Source organism: Diplotaxodon limnothrissa, linkage group LG14, assembly GCF_057381915.1.
Source record: "Diplotaxodon limnothrissa isolate DT_005_m linkage group LG14, D_limnothrissa_male_GT1.1, whole genome shotgun sequence".
Lineage (NCBI taxonomy): Eukaryota > Metazoa > Chordata > Actinopteri > Cichliformes > Cichlidae > Diplotaxodon > Diplotaxodon limnothrissa.
In genome coordinates this window covers 34,649,507-34,668,575 of record NC_140609.1, presented here as the reverse complement: position 1 = coordinate 34,668,575, position 19,069 = coordinate 34,649,507, and the positions used below count along the sequence as shown (strand labels likewise).

The window sequence follows — 19,069 nt, the reverse complement described above, 5'->3', positions numbered from 1 at the left end:
GTAAAGCATTCCTTAATCACTAGAAATTTAAAGTACCTGGGAAGATGTTTCCCTGCTGAACTCCAGCTATACTTCTTGACTGCTTGTAATCTGGCGGTGGTCTTGTCAGGTGACGACTAAACTGATCATGTGTGTTGTCTTTGTCCTTGAAAGTAAAAACAGTATATTCATATGATTGATCAAAACAGTCTTAATTAATCAGTGAAAACGGTATGATGTAAATGCAGCTTACTGAATTGCCGATGGTGTGCTGGGGTTGGTTGAGCTGTCTTTGCATGGCCTGTGTTTTTGGAGGCCCTTTCTGCTGGTTGTTTGGGACCGGGGGTCGTGGCTGTGGCTGGGCTGACATGACTCCTAAGCTTCCATTAGTGGGAAGCCTTGGACCAGCAGGAAGACCCTTTGAAAAAGAGACAATAGGATGGTCTTACATTACTCTCAGTGAAAGCACAAAATCAAAACATTGCAACAACACAGGCGTGCCAGTAGGGGGCAAAACTCTACAAGACATCATACATCTGTTTCAAAGATGCTATTCAACCTCCAGAATGTGGTCAAGGCTACTCCCTCTGCAGATGAAAAAGGGAAAAATGGAGGGGGCTTTTTTTTCTGTTCTTTTTTTTTTGTTGGGGGAGGTGCGGGGGGTTCAAGTCATCCTCAAGGCCTGCCTCTCCCCTGATAATTGTGTCTAAAGAGAGTGGAAAGAATCCCTGAGACAGCAGGAAATGTGTGCCGATGGGAAGTTAAGCGCCAGCACCATGACTACCTCCATTTAATAAGCTCTCCCTTACTGATCACTGTGTTGTTTTTGGCAAGGAGGCATTCCATCCTCTAGAAACCCATTTGGCTCCTGACACTATCACTGATTAAAATGTTGTAGTCTGCGGCGCAGGAATTGAGAGATCCAAACTAGCTTTTTGTTTAAAGTTTTGTGCTCAGTGTATGCTTTTTTTGTTGTTGTTGCAGATAATCTTTCACCATGTGAATACCATGGTGCTTAAGATGTTACAGTCCTTCCATTTCATATTTTCTTTAGCTTTTTTAGACAGCTGTGACGACCATCCAATCGCTCCAAATAAAACTAGCCTTTCATGTGGACACCCTCACAACACACAAGCTTGCATCAAGTGCGAACATTTGTCATGAAGGAGGTTAATGTGCACCAAATCCAAGTCAACACATACTGTGTATACAGTGTCAGTCATTGTGTTGACTTAAAATGTTTCCCAGGGTAAAATGGATTAGAAATCCAACAGTGCATTTACCAGAAGCTACTACTTAAGGACAGAGTCTTTGCAGAGAATGAATATCTACAGGGTAGTAGCTTTCTGATTTTCTGAAGAAAAAAAAGGAAGAATATGTGTGTGCGTGTGTGTCTACTAGTCTTAGTGAATGATAATGAATGGACTGAAATTTGGAGAAGTAACGAGACAGGATTAGAGACTAAGGGAAGCCGAAACTCATCAGGAGTCACAAGCCACTTCACGTAAGCTAATATTCGCCTTCTCTGCCCGAGTTCAACCCACACAGCAAACCAAGCATGGCAATGAGGTTACACAGGGACTGAAACATCAAAACAGTGGTTTCTCCTCTTACAGTAGAAAGCAGAGTCACTGGTTTTGATTTACTTTATCCATTTACTGAGTCTATAAGAAAACGTGACCTTCAAAGACTTGTTCCCCACAGAGGTAAACTGAAGAGAGCTTGATCCATCTTTGTTGTAAGAAAAGACCCAATGAGGGGTGTTTTAGCGTGTACAACTGAGTAATCCTCTGTCATCCTGATGTGTCATAAAGCTGTTTTCCATGTTTTCCCCCCTTCCATTCTTCACAAGTTTTTTGTAAATGAATACCACATGTGGCTCGGGCTTGAGAGAAGGAGCGGAGTGATTTAGTCTCCCATCCTGCGGCAGCGCAGGCAGCTGACAGTGATCCAGGCCCAGCCTCGCCGGCTCTCACACTGCACTTCCTCCAGTCTGGTCTCAGGATGCTGTCCCTGGGGAGCGCCTCGGCATCTGGACTTGGCCGCAGCTCCCTTTCCCAGGAAACAAGTACTCCCTTCACAGCACTGCTGGAGTGACCTGGTAGGCTCAACCCCTACGGCCCCGCTCTTATCCTAACTGAAGGATCTGGTGCCACAAGATCGACAACAAAAGTTGAGGAGTCCTTATTTACTTTGAGTAAACCTTTATTTTTAGATGTTGCCTTAGTTTTGAGTTCTACTCAATGTTTGCCGTTACTAGACAGTTGTGTAGTAGTAGTGATAAAACAGAAAGGAAATGTGTTAGACGGGTTATGACATCCAGCTCAGGTCTGCAGCCAGATTATGTGGCATGCACTGTGAGCATTCGGCTACTTTGGCGACTGGGTTCATGCATTTCAATAAGGACAGTATTCTCCAGAAAGTTTGTGTGTCGTATTAAAATAGGAATTGGTATGGGATGATGAAATCGCTGTCAAATGTCTTCATTTGATCTGATGCAGAGAAAATACGGATGTCGCTTTGGATAAGACTGTCTGACAAATATTTGTAATGCATGTGTACACAACTGAATTTGAAATAAAAAAAAATGTAAACATAGGTCATTATATTGCTATAAAGATATTTAATATGGAAAAATATTCAGTAACTATTTGACTTGAGTCATTAAGGAACTAAAAAGCTTAACTTTCACTAACATAGTTTGTGCTAGAAAACCATTTTTCTTTGTTTCCCTGAAAGGTCTTTCTGGAAGCGAAAACTCCATACAGAGCTTTTTTCTTTTTATTGAAGCAGTACTTTTTCCACTGCTGCAATATTTCAGAAATTAAAAATAATAAACACCGGGATTGCCTCATTCTTTATTAGCACTCATATTACACCCCAAAGTATTTTTTCTTTAGCCAAAACACACAAGACAGCTACACAACTGGTGAAACTAGCAACACAAAATTTTGTCCTTGAGACAGCATTGCCACCAACCACAGTAACTCAGGTTTCATAATGCATTAGTGTCCTCTAGTGCATGCTGCTCCAGAATGTACTCGTATGAGTACTTTAAGTGGGTGAAGCGAATATTGTGCAACCTCAGAGGTTTACACAGTGGTGGATTTGAATTTCGTCAGGTTTGATTCAGAAACTGATTATTAGTAAGAAGCTTCAAACATGTTTGGACGTGCATGCTTAACGGTCTCCAGCTTCAGGCAGTGGAAGGAAGCCCACTGCTAGTTACTTGTGTTACACAGGGGATCAGGGCACTCTTTCGGGACCTTTATTTCTCTGGCATTACTAATTCAGTTCACTGTGGGAAGAGACTCCACTCTTTTTCTCCTCTCTATAAGCTGTCCCTCTCTCATTAGCTGGACTTTTAACCCTGTACATGCTGGCTAAAATTTACAAACACCATTATCAGCACTTTTTAGCTCAGCTTGAAATTATAAATAGTGTCCATAAATTATAAAGGTCTTTTTTGTAATCCTCAATTCTAACCCTATCATATTCATAGCTACGTGCTGGTTATTTGGTCACATTAAAAAAAAGAATCTCTTTGGGAAAGCTGTCTCACCAAGCCCTTAACCCCTCACAAACTTTTAAAAAGAGGTTTTACTTTAAGGAGCTCTGAAATAATGTTTAATAATTCAACAAATTCACAAGTCTTTTTCATTATTTGATATCCAGCTCTGTTAAGTGTCTTCCCCTTTTCTCTCACTGCAATCCTTTTTAAATTAGATACCACATCTTACATATTTTATAAAAAATGCTTATTATCGCTAATGCAACACTAATACTACTGTCACTATTACGGCAGCCAGTACATTTGCTTGAAATGATCCATTGTGTTTATGAAAAAAGATTTGAAATATTGTGAAATGGGGTCAATCTGAGCCCAGAAAATGCTTTTTTTCTTTGTCTATTTAAATCATCTACCAATCTTTAAGCCCGTGTATTTCTGCCTCAAACATTTATGTAAGGCTTCTGATATCAGGAATATTTGTCAAGTAGTTTCAAGGTAACCATGAACAGCCACTGTTTAAAGTGTAAATAGCTCTAGCAGTGGTAAAACTGGTCCCGTTTTGATGTGTTGATGTAACTGTCATGATCCTACCTGGTTTACTTCCATGTCTGCATAACTCCCTCCCTCTCTCCTTCTTCCCACCCTCTCCCAGTCACCCAAGCACTTCCCTTGATCTGTAGAGGTTACGAGAGCTCTGTTGCGGGGCTCACATTATCGTTTCACACAAAGGCAGCTACAGATATTGTTGGTGCAAAAAATGAAAGAGGGGAGGGTCTAAATCTCTCCAATCATAACAAATCAGTGATTCAACCTCCGGCACTAGGCTAAGCAGATTACTGTCATTTTCCACCACTTGTCCCTTGTAGCTAACAACCTCCAATTAGCAAATCCCGCTGTGCATATCTGTGCCCTGACAGGGAGCCACCATGACAAGCAGAGAAATTAGAAGTCCTGCATGATAATCTACCATGCTCTGGCAATCTGTGTCATCGTCACACACACAGACATTAGCAAGAACAATAAAGTCGCAGAATAAACAGAGCTGCATTGTAGCTGTTTTAGACAGCAGGTTGGCTGCTGCAAGCAAACTGAAGATGCCAGCAGGACAACTAAATCAGTACGTTTGATTGTGCTTTGGATTATGTTACTAGACTTTCTACAGAAAAAAAGGCAGTCGGTGCTGTTATTGACTTTGTTCATAAAGTGCAGTAAAATAGAAAAATGAAACATTCTGTGGATCAAACAGAATGTTAAGTAGCCATACTGGTCTCAGTATTTTATGGCACTAGCTATGCTTGATATGCCGCTATGGGCACATGTTATATCAAATCTCTTAATTGTGGAAGCCGTCCTGCTGTAGAGCTGAAAAGTTAAAATAGTGTTTTCACATAAGGGCAATCGTGTGTAAAGGAATTTTGGACAGAGACCTTACCTGCCGCTGCTGTGACGGTCTGAAAGGCAGCCCTCCGTGAGCAGTCTTGGTTTGCAGACAAAGGGCTCCTGATGTGGGGATTTGTTGGTTCTGGAAATGAAGACCTGAATGTGGCTGATGTGGGCCCGGTGAAGGTGACTGTTGCTGCTGTTCTGTCTTGTTCACTGGGTTTGTCATGATAGACATGGGCTGGCTGGCAGAATGGGGTACTTTGGGGCTGAAATGCAATGTAGGCTTGGTGCTGAGAACCTTCATGTCCAAATGATTGGAGCCATTGTGGCTGGTTGATTTGAAGAGACAGTTGTTGATCCCTTTATTGTGAGAGCCAATCCTCTGCTGGTTGAGTGGGAGTGGGCTAGAGACATTGTCTTGAGGGAAGGTGCTGGTGGAGGAGTGGGTGCTCATGGAAGGAGCCCAGCTGGTCAGGGCCACAGGTGCGGTTTGGTGGTGGTGATGGAGAAGAGAATTCGGTTGCTGCTGGTTTGCTGCCATCTGCTTTAGCTGCTCTGCATGAGATATTTCAGGCCAACAGGGCATCCTTGGGTGTCCTGCCTGAGTGTTTGCTTTTTGCGATGTGGTGGTTGAAGACGTGCTGGTCAATGTGAAAGTGGGCCCTGCAGAAGCGGGTCGAAGCTGTGGTGAGCCACAATGAGCCTGCCCAAAATCAGGTGAGTGCTCTGTCTTTATCGGCTTCTCCAGTGGAGAGCACAGACTGGCAGCTGCTCCCGCCGAGCTTGGCCGTCCTAGATCCAAGCCAAATGTATCATCCTGCTTTAGCATCTTTTCAAACTCCAGGTCATTCAGTGTAGGCACCGTCTTTGTCAGTTCATCAAAGAGATCCTGGAGTTCTGGATCAATCTGACCTTCATCTTTGAAGTCAAACATCATCTCTGCATTTGACTGGTCACAAGACTGGATCTCAGAGGGCTCTTTCTTCATTTCTTTCAGGGTCATGTTGAATATGTCTGACCCCAGTGCATGAGGCATCATGTAATTCTTCCTCTGCATGCTCATGGCTGAGGTGCCTTGCAGAGAATGGGACTGGGCTAAGTTGTGGTCCACACGGACCCGCTTAAAGTCTGATCCAGGGAAACCACAGGAGAGGCCATTTTGCTTTGATATTTGTCCTGGGGCATGCCCCTCAATCTTCCTTCGCAAAGATCCATGAATCTGCAAAAAACAACATATAGAAGTTAAACCCAGAAAAAAAATATCAAAGGCTTTTAACATTTACCTTTTTATCACCAGGTAAGCAACCCCCTCCCCTCAAAAATAACCCCAGCAGGTATGCAGTTCAGATAAACCCAGAGTTAAATTATTGTACTTAATGGAAAATATGTCATGTGAGAGAATGTAAAGCAGTTCTGAAAATGAATACACTACACAGACGTGAAGTGACACCATGTATTCAAGACTAATTTCACACATATTAATTAACAAATGCTAATCTTAAAGTTAAAAAAAGCAGTGATTTCTCAAACGGTTCATTCTGGCATCAATCACAAATTAGGGTAAGACTATGCACGTTCAGATTGGGCAAAATTTGAATACACAGTTTTATTTAAACTCTTCCAATACAGCAAGAAGGAACTGGAAAAATGTTTTGATATAATGTAGCCTGAGCGCATTGAATGGGATGAGAAGATAGTTAGGAATCTGATATAGTCGACAGACTGCAGAGAGAAGAATAAGCTCTTTGTCTGTTTCCCTCATTTGCATACATTATATTTTCATCCATTATGCTTCGTTAGATATACAGAGTTTCTCCTTTGTGGCTGAGATTCTGCTTAACATGCTGGTGCAGATATCTGATTTCCTTTTGTCCTCTACCCATGTCTTCATTTAAGGTAATAAGAACAGAGGTGGAACTAACTAAGCACACAGCAACACTCTTAACATCCTAACTGTGAATTTTACTATTCCAAAAATGAGTCATATTTTTAGGAGAAGATATCATCATGTCAACAAAACAATACAATCTCCAATATGAGTCTTTAACAACAGTGAGAAAGGCTGTCTATTAAGAAGCGATCTGTTGTGTAAATGCATTCATACAAATGGCTGATTATCTGACCATATTTTAATGCGACTCCTGCATGGAAACAAAATGGTTTTAATTGTACACCAGCCTGATCATAGGAGGAGTATCAGTGTGTTGCATATTTCACTGTGGAACAAATTTGACTCATTTCCACTAGCTGGCATTAAGATGATTCATAGCTTGAGGCTTTGGAGCGAATCCTGCAGTTCACTACATTTCTACTCTGTTCATGTCATATTATTTCTACTAATGCTCTTAACAACAGTTCATGTTAATCAAGGTACAAATATCTCTGACTCACCAAGCCTGTAAATGCTAATACATGTCCATGCGTGCTTCGACACAGTAACTGGATGATGACAATAATGCTGATGCACTTAAAAGCAGAGGGACATTGTTTTGTTTAATCACACTGACTTTGCATTTAACTTTATCTCGCTAATACAAACCATATTTTTTAAACCACAACTGCAAAACAAAGATATCCAGGAGAAAATTCAACATGCAAGCAGCAGACCCTTACTTTTGCTCCATTTTATGATGAGTATGAATCCACTCAAAAAAAAAAAAAAAAAACTACGGTCAGTTTTCATTCTCTTGGATGTTTGCCTCCTATTGTGCAAAATAATGTATGTTGAGAATTTGCACTTTCAAGGTGCTTATAAAAATCTGTTTTTTTCTTAATCTAAGCTCATCCAACAGCCCCAACAGGGCTTGCATGTGCAACATTTGCCACATTATCTTGAAATCTGCATTAAGGATTGTTTCAATAGTAGAAAAAGAGAGTAGTATTTAAAAAATGTTCTCGACAGGGACAAATAAGTAAACAAAGTAGGCTGGTAAGTGAAACGTAATGTATGTTTTATTGGTTTGCATCTAAAACCAAAACAAATAATAATAAATAATAAATAATAAATAATAAATAATAATAATAATAATAATAATTACATAATAATAGTAATTAAGATAATAATTAAAAAAGTAATGAAACAAAATAAAATGCAACCCAATACCAAACAAAAAGAGAGGCAATAATTTAAACATGCTTTGCTAGATAAAGTAACCTCAGCAGACAGTTTCTTAGAGTCTAGAGAAGAAAAAAACCTCTTATCTTAATGGCAGTCTGGCTGCTTGATTCCTGCTTAATACAGGGAACTCTGGAGTTGCATATAATTTTACACTGGAAATGCTCCATGAGTTAATCAGCCATATGAACTTTTTCCATCTTCAATGAGAGCCGCATAATCTACGACATGTGATTTTCTCCAAAACCAGATGAGAACAGGCTTTTTTTTAGTGTGTGCACCTCAGGTACATGTTCTCTCATTCCACAGGGCTCTTTCTGGAAAAGACAGACAGGAGTACTCCTCATGGTTCAAGGCACTGTCAGTGAAAACACATCATGAATAATGGAAAGGACAGTGCATGTGTTGCAAAAAGCCACTGTGAGAGAGGGTTGCCTCATTTCTGTTTCTGTGCCATTTAAAAAAAAAAAAAAAAAATAGCCAGGAGTAGTGTTCAGTTCAAACTTCAAGGATGAAGTGTCTCAAGACTTTGCAGTTGAGATTTTCTCATGCTTCAGTCACTCATATGTGTCACGATACTGGCTTCAATTGGGACAAACCCCAACGTCAAGCGCAAACACTTCACAGCAAAAAAAGGACCATCCTGCTCACTCAACTCTCAGTACTCGGATGCAGTGGCCTCACAGCTGACCTGAAATCCTCATGACTGATCTCCTAGTGATCTCAAAATAGATTTTTTGATTAACATTTAATGAGCTCAGATGCTCTGAATCACTTTGAAAGAGATTCCTTCTGCATGAGCGGCTTAAACCTATATATTATATACTGATCATCTAAGAGAGGCACGCGCAACTGCGCCGTTGATTTTCTGTGTTGAGAAAACGTTCAGCCACTGTCAGGCCCAAGGTTTAGCACAGTGTGTACACCAGGATTTTATTTTTTTTCAAAAATGGATTAGTACAAGCTGGAAAATCAAATTAAAAGTTCTCACAGATATAGTAAACCGAAAAAGAACCCAATACGGCACAGTGCAGAGCCGCTGATCCAAGCTTGGAGACAATTTTCCAAAAAATGATTTTCCTGAGGAAATTAAGAACGATAAGTTCAGTTTTGAACATATTCCGGTTCACGTTTGTTGATGATCTTTGACTGTGTCAGTGAGGAACCTGACCTTGGCCATGTCAACAGAGCCTATCTGTTCATGTGAGCTGGAAGGCTGTTGGCTTGTGTGTCAAGCTGAGCACTGCAGTGATGCTGAGCAGTGTGGATGGGGCTCCGGGTGAGCCATCACAACGGCGCAACACCAAGCCTCATGGTACCATCTGTCAGTCCAGTGGCACAGCCCTCTGAGCCATACATGCTTTAAGGGTATAGGTTTTAGAGTGTTTGCAGGTTTTGTGTCTGCGCATGTGTGAGTAAGAGAGTGTGGCTCAATGAGAGATTGAGCTTGCCAGCCTTTAATCTATTCACCAGAGCCTTGAAACATGTTGCAATCTGCTCCTGAGAGAGCTAGAGACCTCCCTCTCGGCATTTGACATGGAAAAAAACAGTCCCAAAATAAAGGAATAAATACGACTATTGTGTTCCTAGGGAGACATAATATTTATGCAGTTCAGCAGGTTGCATACTGTTGCAAGAGGGGATTTCAGCTCATTTATTGCCAGATAAGAAATAAGAACCTTCAGACCAGTGCCAATGATCAGCTGTCACACAAAATTCATCTGCAGGCCCAAATATGGAAGGTTCCGTCGAATTATAAAATTTGAACTAGCTGAAGGAAGCTGCAAGCTATGATAGTGTAGCCAAAAAACATCCATGATAACTTGAACATTTTCATTATTTTAAGGCTCAGACTTGGTATTTATATTCACAAGGCAGTATATAGGCAAATCATACTGTGTGTGTGTGTGTGTGTGTGTGTGTGTGTGTGTGTGTGTGTGTGTGTGTGTGTGTGTGTGATCCTTGTTTGTTTTACTCAGCACATTTCAGTGAGTAGCGAGGTAAGCAGAGTGTATTTGATACTATTCAACAAAACAGAAAGAAAAAAAATCTCCAGGATAACAGTGATGTCATAGCAACCACTAGAAAACATACTCAATCACTACCGACAATTTTGCACTTCAATTTAAATTTAAAGAGCCATCTTTGGCTTTCACACAATACAAACATTTCATTGAACAATAGGATTTGCATAGAAGTAAGAATAAGAGGAATTTAACTTTAGTAGACGCAATAATAAGTCTTTTTATTATAATTCAGGTATTCTGCTTTTGTTAGATAGTTACATTGAATTGAATTCATATACCGTAAGGTTACACAGGAATGTGAGCACAGGTTCATGGTGTGCCTCCCTAATCAGGCTGGTGTGTGTTGGGACGAAGCAGCACACTGCAGAGGTGGGCTACTTTTGGCTCCTCAGCACTTTGCATCCCCATACTTCCTGACACAGTTGTATTAGATTGAGGATGCCCTGCAGAGAGCAGGCAGGAGAGAAGGATGAGCAGCGGCAGCAGCAGGAGGAATAAAAGAGGCAGCTTTGTGGCAGCCTCTGGGAAATGGGAAGAGATGATAAGAGCTCCTTTGAAGAGAAATCATCCATTATGTTTACTGAGGGCAAACTTTTTTTTTTTAAACAGTTACTGTATCTCAGTTCCAGCATTCCGTAGAGAAACTTGCTATTTTAATCAAAAGCAGCTTGAACACTAAAAATCCTGTTAGACATTTACCTTCCAAAGAAGAGCTCCCCACTGTCCAAATCTGAAGATTACAGGGAAAGATTATAGCTAGTCCTTGCTTTGGCATGTTCACAATCCAGAAATATTTAATGCGATATCACCAAAGTTAAAGGACAGGAGAACATTCTCCAAAAACATGCAAGGACATCATAAGAACTCATATAAGCCAAGCAATGCAGCTCTCTTTTCTATTACCAGGCACCCTATGTAATGAAATGCAAAACTCTGGATGACAATATATAAAAGGTCTTTTAGTAAATCTACCATTTGTATTGATCTAAAAATACTAATTATTCTTCCCCAGGGCAGTAGTTTCAATGGCCTATATTCAATATATATATTCTGTCAGATACAATGACAGAGTCTAAGTGCTGCGACTAAGGCATTACCGCAGCACCAGCTAGGCCGTGCCACTGCAGACGTACCACAGGTCACCGACATCGCAGTGACAAGCCGTCACATCACATCACCCATGGCCATGTGGCTCTCAGAGCTCCTGACACTGCTGTCGCCTCTCATCTATATGTCATTCTTAACCACAGAGACATTTACTGAGGAGGACTGAGGGCTCCCCAGATTCAGGAACAATCCTATGCATCACATCCGACTCTATTTTCCAGTAAAAGGTATCTGTGCGATAAATTTGTGCAAAGCAAGAAATTCTAGATTCAACTGTTCTGATCTTAAAGTTTGTTCACAGTAAATTTTAAAACACCATTAAACCTCCTTCTGTGCAGCACAGCATCCATCCATTTAACAAACGCAGAGCTGGTCACCAGACACTGAGCTTTCCTATCAACTTGGCTAATTGCTAAGGTCCTTCTTCAGCTTAAAGTCTCATTGGTACAATACCAAGTGCTGTAAGTGTGTAATTTACCTTACCTTTATCTTCTTTCAATAGACGTACTGCACTGTTTCTGCTTAAGGGCAGAAAGTGAGAAACAACTTTCACTCTGAGAAACAGCTTGAGGGTGTGGGTGGGTCGACATACTTTAAATCAGAACATAAAAGAAATCGTAACAGCCAAGGTTTAAACCTGCAATAAGTTTTATACAATTCACCCCACCTGGGCTCAGCAGAAACAAAACGTAACCTTGTTACTTTTCTGCAAATTGGCAGATTAGTCGACTACCAAAATAATCTCTAGTTGCTGCCCTACCATTCATATTCCTCTACTTGTGTTTTTGATCTAAACTGGACTCTTTAGCTTGTTATGTAGTTGCCATCTGTGACTCTCCATCATTGGTGCTGTGAGAGTAGTGTACAATGGGTTTTGAGAGGTTTTCTTTTTTTTGTTTAGAACACCTATGACATCCATGACATTATGTGAATAGTTAACATCAGTAAATTTGTCATCTTTAAATTATCATACTATCACATTGTTTTAATAGGGTCATGTCACACATTGTTGATGTAAACACTCAATTTAAGGGTAGCAATATTTGCAGTAGCTCATTTTGATGTACAGCTTGTTACCACAGAAGAAGTAAACCAGGACTGTGAAGCACAAAAACATAGATCTTTAAGCAGGACTGTAGTATGTAGTATATATATATATATATATATATATATATATATATATATATATATATATATATATATATATATATATATATATATATATATATATATATATATATATATATATGTATATATGTATATATGTATATATATATATATGATTAAAACAGCTTCCATGCATTGTTTTGGTTTAGCTGTAACGGTACACAAGAATGTAACTACTGCGGAGGTGGAAATTTGGACACATGACACAGTAGATAATAAGATGTTTTTAGTTTTTCTGGAAAAAAAAAAATCTGTCTCTGAACAAGTTAAAGGCTCTTCTAGTTTGTGCTGTAACACTTGTACCCGTTAAAGGCCATTACCAAACAATTTCAAGTACCTTTTCCCCAGCAAACGCCAAACACAAGGCCTGCCTCCGGTCATGCCACAGGAAAAGGCACATAAGCAGGGAACAAGTTCCCTTCCTGTTTTCAAAGATGATTCCTATGGCATGCAGAACCGCTTCCTGCACACTAGGCTCATTTCACCATCTAAAACATCTGGCTGCTCTTTAGCATGCAGCTGCAGCACAGTGAGAGCCAACACTGCCAGTACTGAGTTGAGCAACACACTCCTGTGCCATTCCAGTCATATCTCTGGCCACTACAAAGAAAACCCATTATGTAGCTTCACTGGCTATTGTGCTAACTGTGTATATTATTCAGGACCTGCACTAAGTTTTGACGAGATAATCTTTAATTGCACCATATTTTTTGCCCTGCTTATGCCATATCACTCATCTATTATGATTATGAATTCCTCAATGCTCCCTTTCAAGTGCATTGATTGCAATTCCCAATCAGGAAATAACATTTGTCAATATCTGGTGTGGCTACAGCAAAGTGCTCTTCGGCAGCATTGGTATGGCGATTTCCTAGTGAAACAAGGATCCATTTTATATCCCGTGGGAAACCTGGGCTGAGTGGTTAATGCTGTACTAATGCTGCTTCACTCAGCCAGGCCTTGATAAGCCTCATGCTTTTAGAGAGGAGAAAACACATTTAGTGTTTTAAACCGCTTCAATGGAGAAAGCTTTGAAAAATCCACTAGTTGAAAAGGGTATACTTGTTGAGTTTTGCCATCTCTCTCAGCTTTCGCTTAAATTACACACACATGCATTTGGATAGGCGAGCAGTCACACTAATCTGCACTCATGCTACGAAACAATCCTCTGCTGATTCGGTTTGAAAAGGGACTTAAAAGTAAGAGGAAAAAATAAATGAGTGGGAAGCTTTGTTTCACTCCCACTCCTATCAGTTCTGTTCTGACATTCCAAATAAGGTCTGTGTAGCCCTGCGCTGGTGGAGACGGACACAGAAAACACTGCAGAGCTCACTGACTCCAACCAAGGAAAATGTGTGTGTTTTTGGGAAGACTGGAGGTGGGCGGGGAGGCATTAGGGGATCATGGTGCAGAAAATATGTGACCGTTGCATAAATCTATCATCAGACATCTGACATTTCCCAGAACAACAAAAACAAACCATTACTTAATACCAATATGAGACATATTAGGCTTATACCTTAAAAAAATAAAAAATCTGTCCAATTCCAAACTGTTTTACTTGATTCATGATAACTGTGGCCATAAAAAGAGGGGGAGGGTTTTTTTTTATATGTAAAAAACAAATAAAAGCATAAAAACTGATTATTTGGAAGGACTTTCCCACAATAAATAAATACATAACTTATCTGAAATCAGCTGTAAACAACTCAAATGCAAAGCTGCAAATGTTGTTGTGAGCTCTATGATCAACTCAACCACACAGACAAAAAAAAAAAGACAGAATTTGATAAATGTCAACACTAGTTAGAAAAACTATTTTAGTCTGCGAGATAACTACTGCAATGCACTGAAAACACAGGAAACAGTGAACGGCAATGAAGGAATGAAGTCGAGGCTGAAAATGAGCTAAAATGCACTTTTCTTTTGTTTGCTGAAACTTTCAGATCTTAATCCAGATATTCACTCTTAAACCTGCAGAGATTCAGTGTTCCTGCGTTTCCCATAGACAGTGGTTTTCAAGAAACAAGCTCTGATATACCTTTCTAACACCAAAATATCAGACAAATTAAGGAACAAAAGTGAATGAGGTAGAAGTGAATGTTTAAAAGACAGACAGCCTCAGATCTCCGTTTGAGCATTTCAGGACTTTTTTTTCCTAAGGTAAACAGGAAATTGTCCTCTGTTGCTGTCCCAACTTGTAATTTAGACTAACAGTGTGCAAAATAAAACATTTCGTTGAAAGGCTGCCCAAACTGCCTTCCTACAGAGCCCTGCAGGTACTACCACTGTCTTGTGTGGTGGCTGTCACTGTGGAAGGGAGAGTTCAAGATTGCAGCAAAGCCTAGATCTCTGCGCAAGTTTCTGCATGCATGCTGCTCTTGTGTGTGTGTGCAGTCACAGGACTGGTCTAGTAGGCCTTCTATACCAGCGCTTTAGGTCTTGTTACATGTCAGCGCTGGTGAGAGACAGTCTAAGGTAATCTGTCCAAGTGGGAAAAAAAGTACTTTCCCATGATGTGATGGCAGAGGTTCATTCAAAAGGCAACCGTTTTGATTTTAGGCTGATTAGGCAGATTTATGCTGATTGTGACAATTGTGGGAAGCTAAAAACACCTCTGGGCATCCTATCAATCTATTGTCAAAACAGTTCTTAGAAGTAAAATGTCTAAATCCGACTACAACTGTATACAGTACATGTTTACACAAACACAGGAGCCTGGAGACTTTCTCTTAGCCCAACTATAAATACCACTTGTCAAGCCTAATTCTAACCTTGCAACGCTCTGTCCTCATCATACAACTCAATTATTTACATTATTAGGGGTTGCTTTATGTCCCAATAAGTAATAGCTGCAACACTTCCAGATCCTAAAAACATGAGTAATACCTGCACCACACACACAAGCTGCACCCTACAATTTTTATCTCAACGACACAGTCCAATTTCACTGTCTTAAATTGCAGGTAACTGCAGCAGTACTTGTTCTGCTTGCTGGGAGATATGTTACATATAGAGTATATACAAGATGGACAAGGACACTGTGCTACCATTTGTTAGTTAAACCTCAACATGAGGATTTTGGTTATTGCTATCTTTTTGTTTTGAAACTGGATGCGACTGACAAAGTAAGGAACATTGTGTTCTCACAGTATAGACTGATCAGTCACAAGGTAGTCTCACCTCACAACAAACCATTCCTTATCACTCATAGAACTGGGACAATAATTTACAAAATGAGCACTGTGCTGTATTCATTAAAACCAATAAACTTGTGACGTGTGGCGTTCTTCCCTTCTGGCCATTAGAAAGAATGCAGGTGTAAAGCATTTGCCCACTGCCTTCACTCGTTTTCATTTTCCACACGCTGAAGCTACATCTGTCACTGTCTGTGACTGGGAGTTGGAGAATCAATCCAACCAGTTCCTGCAGCAAGTGTAGAACTGGTCCGTGTGCTGCCACACCAAGCTTATAAGGGCGTCAAGATCTCTATCATGTGATAACAGACATGAGCCCATGCTAGTGACACCTGAGTCTTTCTGCCAGACATGAGATTAAATAATGAAAAGCACTGAGGACTGCTGTAGCAGCGATCTGCCAAATTATTTTGTAAGCAGGAGACTGCTTGGTGGAGCAGACAAAATTTCCAAAAGCAGCAGAAATTTGAATACTGAGCCTCTAGCCTCAAGTTAAAGTTGGCTTTGGTAACAAGGCAACCACATGCACAGGTAATCATGTGATCACATGTGTTTGACTAAATCAGTGGGGAGAACTGATGAGTGTTGCAAATTAGATTTAGGAAAGAACATCTCGTAAAACCTACAGTTTAACTGCTACTGAAGTGGAGTTCATCAAGAGCAAACTGCTTTAAATGTTCAAGTAATATCAACTAAATCGACTGAACAATAAAAAAGAAAACACCTCCAGCAAGGGAGCCATGTGGCATTTGATAAAAAGAGCTGAACAGAATCTGCTCCCTATGCCAACTCATAGGCAATATCATAGCAGAAGCTATCACGTGGCAGATAAACTAGTAAATCATAATAATGCCCTGCTACCATAAAGTTGACAGTAGAAACATGTTTTGCATTGTTTCTCCTCACACAGTTATGTAAATATGTGACAATGCTGCCTATATACCTTTATATACTGCAGGTGGAAAGTGACATTCAAACAAAAGGCAATACCTACCAAGCACCAGTGTGATGAGATTTAGGATATCTCACCGTACCTTATGCTGCTGTCACATGAAATTACACCTTGATAGGTCAAGGTTGTGTGCATTGAATGATTCAAATTGCCATCACAGGATATAATATTTGGTCTGGGTGAAAGAGATTATCCTGCTTACTTGTGGATTTCACAGCTCAACTGGCAAGGCGTCTCTTCACTGACTAGACAGCTGTTTTTTTCCTCTTCACTTTGACTACTTCAGGCAAAACAGATGAGCCTGTTGGTACAAACTAAGCCAAGGCAGCACAATTGTTTGGGAAATTCCTTCTTGGCAGGGGAATTAATTCAATGGGAATGACAATGGGATAAACGCAAACAGACATGTGTGTCAGTATTTTAATCAGAGCTTTGAAAGATTGTTCCGAGATAATGTACTACTAACAAGAGCATTAGGAAATGCAGTAATAGATCAGTCTATATAATAGCATATCAGTGTATCGGTGTATATTCTGCAAGTCAGCAGTCCACCATGAGGGTTGCTTTTTTACATTAAAAATCTGTGGTAAACACAGACTGTATTGCGAGCAACATTTACTGTAATACGGACAAAGTATTGCATTGGTGTCATTTTATCATCCTTCAGATGTAGCTCTGCAGCTTGAGTAGAGATACATCTGAAGTTACATCTATCAGGAGGAGGGAAAAGTAGCTCAACAGCACGGCCATTATGTACGAGAACATCGGGCACACAACGAACAAGAAGTCCAGCAGAAGACCCCATGGACCCCAAATCCCAAAATCACATCAGAGGTCTGGGATTATGTGAAAAGATTGAAGATCCTGAGACAAACTAAATCTAGAGATGAATTGTGGCAAGGACTCCAAGACACTTAAATGACCTACCAGTGAAATAATCTGAAAAACTATGTGCAATTGTTCATTTACTTTCTATTTGCTGCCTTGTTTTTTTATTTTGTGGTTGATGCCAAAACCGATTTTAAGGCAAAACAAATTCAGGTCAATATATCAGTCGATATACATATATCTTAGGATTCTATTGAGAAAGGAAAATTATGGGGTTGTTTTCTATACTGAACAGCATACACCCAGATTCCACTATCTATATCGGCCCACAATCTGACCAATACAGTAATTCATTTATTTCATAAACCCCCTTTTAATACCATAAATTTGTACTGTAGCACTGTACAAGTCACATGATAGTGATTACAGAATACATTCTGCAGTAGTCGACAAACTCTTCTCTAAGAGTCAAAGTCAACCTTGCAAGGCTACCTAAGCAGTCTGGAGTTAAAGTTAGGAAACAGTGGTTTATTTAAAGTCAATGAATTTATTACATTTGACCATGCCCGTGTATAACTGAACCGCAGAACACCATGCTGTTAGATTATGGCATAAAAAAGGTCGGCTTTGTTGCCGGATGTGGGAAAAACATCCAATAGACTCTAAAAAAAGCACAGGAAGGAAACTGGGGGTGGGGTGGCAGCGAGTAGCGATGGGGGTGTGGTGGTAGAGAGTGGGAGTGAGAAAGGAATGTTCTCTTCACTCTCTCTTTCTCCTCCTTGTTATCGTGCATGCGCACACATAATAACCCCACTTTCTCACTATCAGCTATGAAAAGAATGCAGCATCACGGTTTTTCTCTGCAAGCAGGAGGGCAGGAGAAAGAGCCTTTACTTGCTAAATGATCACTTGCCATGTTCATTTACAAGAACAATCAACCTGCCCCCCGCACAAAAGATAGAAAATGAGAGAGAACTCATTCTAGTAATATTCTACTAAGTGAAGTATTTCATGTTTTGATTTTTTAACTGTATTTTGATCATATTCTTTCATCTTATTAGAATTTCGTTTGGTATGCTCTTAATACGTTGTACTAATAGCATGTAAAACTGATCCAAAAGTTTAATAATTGATTGATTAATTATCATTCTTAGGCAGCACCTGACCTAACTTTCTGGTACCAAATGCAGTCAGAAATATTTAAGAACTTTTTAAATTGCCACGTGTGCCACATAGAGATGTTTTGCTTTATTTGGATCTACTCAAAGTTAATCATATGGACTTACAGGATACACTTTTTCCTAATTGCAATCTCATCTTCTGGAAGCAACATTCACCATATGGCTTTACCAGATTAAATACACTTTGTATTTTTTAGAGTGAGAACGATAGGATTCAAAATCAAATTTTATTTGTCACACACATAATCGTACACAATACGACATGTAGTGAAATGCTTATTGCTGTACAATGCCTGACCATTAAACTACACAACAGAAATTAAATAGTTATACAAACTTCACAAATTTAAAATTTAGAAATTTGCAGTACAATTTTTTTTTAATCCGCAGTTAAATAAAAATTTTTGAAATTTACAGTTAAATTAAAAAAAAAGGCTAACAGATGTAAACAATAAATTAAGAATTTAACCTAAGAAATAGAGACTAAACTAAGAGTTAAAGGTCAATTATAAAGATAAAAATAGAATGTGCATATAAACAATTTAAGAAAGAAATTATGAGAAGTGTGCAGATAAACAGAGTGTGTGAGAGTCCAGTCATGTCCTACACCTGCTTCAGGGCC

The 19,069-nt window shown here is 39.7% G+C and overlaps 1 protein-coding gene across 1 annotated transcript in view; it reads right to left on the bottom strand.

Annotated features, from left to right (window-relative positions):
- maml2 (mastermind like transcriptional coactivator 2) overlaps positions 1–19,069 on the bottom strand; it is a 33,493-nt gene that overhangs the window by 1,411 nt on the left and 13,013 nt on the right. Inside the window, exons 2-4 of the mRNA XM_085370964.1 lie at positions 4,923–6,092; positions 233–397; positions 37–145 (exon numbers count right to left, since the gene is read on the bottom strand). Of these exons, the coding sequence (XP_085227090.1) occupies positions 37–145; positions 233–397; positions 4,923–6,092 (1,444 nt within the window). The remainder of the gene's footprint in view (positions 1–36; positions 146–232; positions 398–4,922; positions 6,093–19,069) is intronic.